The sequence below is a fragment of the Salvia hispanica genome, chromosome 6 (assembly GCF_029641045.1).
Source record: "Salvia hispanica isolate PSC_SH4W2 chromosome 6, Shi_PSC_v1, whole genome shotgun sequence".
Taxonomy (NCBI): domain Eukaryota; kingdom Viridiplantae; phylum Streptophyta; class Magnoliopsida; order Lamiales; family Lamiaceae; genus Salvia; species Salvia hispanica.
Window position 1 is genome coordinate 10,143,533 of NC_142697.1, and position 4,662 is coordinate 10,148,194.

The window sequence follows — 4,662 nt, forward strand, 5'->3', positions numbered from 1 at the left end:
AGAGAGCACCAGCCACCAGCTAATTAAATACTGATTCGACTTGTTGTATTTAGAGGTGAATAAAATAAAAATGTTCCTCAAGTTTAAGTTATTTTCTGTGTACTTATTAACTAAACCAAATTAAATGGGTAGCATAATTATTCCTTGTTTGGGGTCTTTTATTTTTTTATTTTATTGTGCTAATAAATGCATAAAATCTTATCACGCTAATGACGCATGCTTCTCTCTCTTATATATCAATAAAATGACGACATAGAATAGAACTCAACATAACCTCATTAATGTGCACTCATGGTATTAATTGTTTTTAAATAAATAACTGAATATCAAATAATTAATCATCGATTAATATCACACGATCTGATAAAAGAATAAAGTACTATCATTAGGGAAAATTTAATCATAAATTTATAATCAACGCCCACCAATTTTCCAATTGAGTTGTACTTTTGACTCAAGTCTCTGAATTAATTGATCCAGATCTAGGGTAGTCAACTCACTATCAAAACACATGTCAAATAATTGATCTCCAATTAAATTATAATGTCTCTGTCCGCGTTGAATAGAATGATCACGTAAATGAAATGCAGACATACAAAGAGACAAACATGCAAAACTACAAAAGTAGGGCTGAGGCCAACCAATACCGCACCCCATCTAAGCACCACAACAACTTAATTATACATATTAAAAGAATTAGGTGGTTTTCGAGAAATAATATGAAAATAACCCTAGTTGCATTTATTAAATTTTCGAAACTCGAAAAAGCATGCCAAATTGGAATAAACCTCTATTAATAAACAAATATACACATGTAAATTAAGATCCCATCTCCAACCCTTGTAGTACTATATAAATTTGAAGTTCACAACCAAAGTCCACACTCAAACTCTCCTTCTCTCTTCACTATCTTCTTTGCATGGTTTCTACTTTCCTACAACCAAAAAATAAACTGCCCTTTAATTCATTGCAGCCATGTTTGGAAAGATTAAGGTTAAGGTTATCGACTCGGCCAAGTATGCCAAGAAGCTCGGAGAAGAAGATCCAAGACGGATCTTTCATGCCGTTAAGGTTGGAATAGCAATCACGTTGATGTCTATGTTCTACTACTTCAAACCTCTTTACCATAGCTTCGAAGAAGCAGGAATGTGGGCGATTTTAACAGTCGTTGTCGTCTTCGAATTCACAGTTGGTAAGTTCTACATATATGAATTAAAAGAAATTTTCTAGCTTAATATTCATTAGTTGATTCGATTTATAATTAATTTTTTATAGGAGGAACAATTGCAAAAGGTCTAAATAGAGGGGCTGCAACATTAGTGGCTGCTGGATTAGGGGTTGGAGCTGAATATTTGGGCAATGCATGTGGAAATAAAGGAGAGCCTATTATTCTTGGCGCCTTGGTTTTTCTTTTAGGTAACTAATTAATTAAAACTATATTTATTTTCAGTACATACAATACAATAACTATTATTTTTCTGATTCAAAATTTTTAAATAATTTGATCGCAGCGAGTGTAGCAACGTTTACAAGATTTGTGCCACGAGTGAAGAGACGATACGACTATGGTGTGACGATTTTCATACTCACCTTCACTCTAGTCGCGGTCTCAGGGGCTCGAGCTTCTCAGATTTGGAAAATGGCGTATGAGCGCCTCACCACCATTCTCATCGGCGGCGCCACCTGCATGGTTATATCACTATGCATCTACCCAGTTTGGGCAGGCCAAGATTTGCATAATCTCATTGCTACTAATATAGGAAAGCTTGCTACATTCTTAGAAGGTAATTAAATAATTATAGTAAATGTTTTACCTCTCCTTCATTAATTTTTTACATTGCAGAAAATAGTTTAACTACGGAATTAATTAATTGTTATGTGGTGTGGATTTTTATAGGTTTTGGTGGTCAATTTTGTAATTCTTCGTCCGATGGTGAGGATAAGTCATATCTCCAAAGCCATAAAACAGTACTCAACTCAAAAGCAAATGAGGAAATATTGGTTAGTACTTAATAATATCAATAACTACTGTAATGATTCAAATATGAGTATCCACTAATGTTTAATATTATTAATTTGATGTTATTACAGGCGAATTTTGCATGGTGGGAACTTGGACACGGTCGTTTTAAGTTTAATCATCCATGGAAACTCTACTTGAACATCGGTAGCCTTGTCAGGGAATGTGCTTGCCAAATTGAAACACTTAGTGGTTGCATAAATTCAAAATCTCAGGCAAGTATTTTAAAAAAATCACAAAGTTTGGTCACTCATACAACTTTAAAACATAACTAATTATGTTACAATTTTAACATTTTTTTAATTATCTCATTTATTTTTATTTTGAGGGAATTGTGTGGCGCGGAAGTCGAAATCCAGGATTCTTTTTGTAAATTTTTTATATCACTCACAGAGCTATAGATTTTAGTCTATAAAATAAATTATATTACTCCAAATTTTAGGTTGGAGTATAAGTTTAGGTTGGCTTCCAAATTTTATTTCAAAGTTATGACATACTTAATTGATTATTTTTTAAAGTTGCAGGAGTTGATTAAAATTATACAAACTCAATGATTTTTGTGGCAATTTACCATTTCAAAGATATATATAGTTTTTTGCTAATATTTAATTTTATCATAATTACAGGTTGTATGCGAGTTCCAACAAAAGATCCAACCATCATGTGTGGAAATGAGCATAGAATCAAGTAAGGCACTGAGGGAATTAGCTGAAGCAATTAAAGAAATGAGATTCCCATCAGCAGCCGTTGAAATCCATCTACAGAACTCCAAAGCTGCAGCTGAGGATCTTAAAAAAATAATGGAGAATTCCTCACTGCCAACTATAGCAGGTCTTCAAGAAATTGTGCCAATTCTTGTGATAGCATCAGTGCTGATCGACATCATTAAATTCGTAGAGAAAATATCAACTTCTGTTGATGAACTATCGCAGAAAGCAGGCTTTAAACAGAGGAACAAACAAGCACAAGTGAAGCCAGTTCATGATCAAGTTGTGATAGATGTTGTTGAGATTAAGACAAACGACTCACCGTCGCAGATCTAGAATATTCCTCTTCAATCAATGCATAATTGATTAGTCCTCTAATTGTCTATTTTCTTGCAATTATGTGAGGGATTTTAATGTTATTTTTCCACTTGTATATAAAATTGCTAGGAAAATTGGCCTAACTAAATTGGTGGTTGGAGCATCAACAACACGGCCATCTATGTTGGAGTGGGAAAGATCGAAGAGCTTGCACACGTTCATGTGCGATGTGCACATGCACTTTTGTTCTAATTTATTATAGAATAAAAACATGATTAAAATTTTTAGTCTTGTATAACTAGAAAGTTAAGGGTGCAAGCAGCTCGAAGCAACATGACTGTTTTGTTATCTATTAATTTATATGAATTTAATCAATAAATAAATAATTATGACAAATCTTATGATAAATACTAAATTTCTTCTCTTAAATTGGAAAATAAGGAATTTAGAATATAAACAACTAGAAGGATGCTTTTCTATATACACTCTAATATGTGCATGACACCCAAGATGAAGTTCAAGCTAGGAATAGGCCGTCCCAACTCCTGGGTCAAGGCTCGAGCATCGTAGATGCCCCGAGTAAACGTTTTCTTTCCCCATGCACCTTCATGATATCGGAATCTCTACATTCTGTAGGTACCCATGATCGAGATTAGAGGACGTAAAAATCCCTCAAAACGAAGAGGAATGTTATCCCAAGTATTCGACATCAATACATATGCTGACTTCGAGGTCTGTAGATGGATTGTGGAATAAGAAGCGAAGATGGCAGCGAGATAGCTTCTTGAGAGTTTCATCCTTATTTCGGGTAGAGAGGTATCCAATGTTTAAAAACCGGATCGGTAAGCGAACCAGTGAAGCTACTCATACATGGTTCAACTGGTCAAAGCGGTTCAATCACTGGTAGAACCGTATATATATTGCAAAATGTAGTGTCTAATGTAGTAAATGATACAATATGATCAATAATATATCACAAAAACATTCAATCTTAGTATATATACAAATATAAAAACATTAAAATTAAGTGAATATAGTATGTATAAATTGTTTGTAAGTGTAAATAAAATTTTAATATTTTACATATAAAAAAAAGATAAAGTTTATATTAATTCAAAAAAATGTACATTGTGGAATAATATTATAACGAAGATAAATTATTAGTTAGTTTAAATAAAAATATACTTTGATGTCAATAGTTAGGTTACCTACATTAAATATATACTATAAAACTATATATGTATTAAATGGTAAACTGTAAAGAATAAATATATCAAAAAAATTAAACCTTATAATATAACAATAGTAATAATATATTAGTAACTAGTAAAGTATAGTTAAAGTTGAGAGGATAATAATTATATGTATCACAATAAACAATTACATAAAAAAAATATAAAAGAAAATGAATTATTAGTTTGTTTAAATAAAAATTTAATGTACAATATGTTTAAAAATATTTAATGTTCTTATTTTCCATATGGGTCTTGTGGTGGAGTGGTTAAGCTCTTGTTAATTGGAGTGTTCATGCCCTTCCAACAACAAAATTTTAAAAAATTTTGAAAACAAAAGGCATAAACCGGTTTTCGACCAAACCAGTGCGACTGACTAGTTCAA

The 4,662-nt window shown here is 32.1% G+C and overlaps 1 protein-coding gene across 1 annotated transcript; it reads left to right on the plus strand.

Annotated features, from left to right (window-relative positions):
• Positions 1–889: 889 nt before the first annotated feature.
• LOC125198427 (aluminum-activated malate transporter 8-like) lies at positions 890–3,332 on the plus strand. Its single transcript, XM_089060675.1, has 6 exons — positions 890–1,192; positions 1,276–1,416; positions 1,512–1,784; positions 1,898–2,001; positions 2,092–2,235; positions 2,647–3,332. The coding sequence occupies exons 1-6, from the start codon at positions 976–978 to the stop codon at positions 3,061–3,063; spliced, it is 1,296 nt and encodes a 431-aa protein (XP_088916801.1). The 5' UTR covers positions 890–975; the 3' UTR covers positions 3,064–3,332.
• Positions 3,333–4,662: the final 1,330 nt, after the last annotated feature.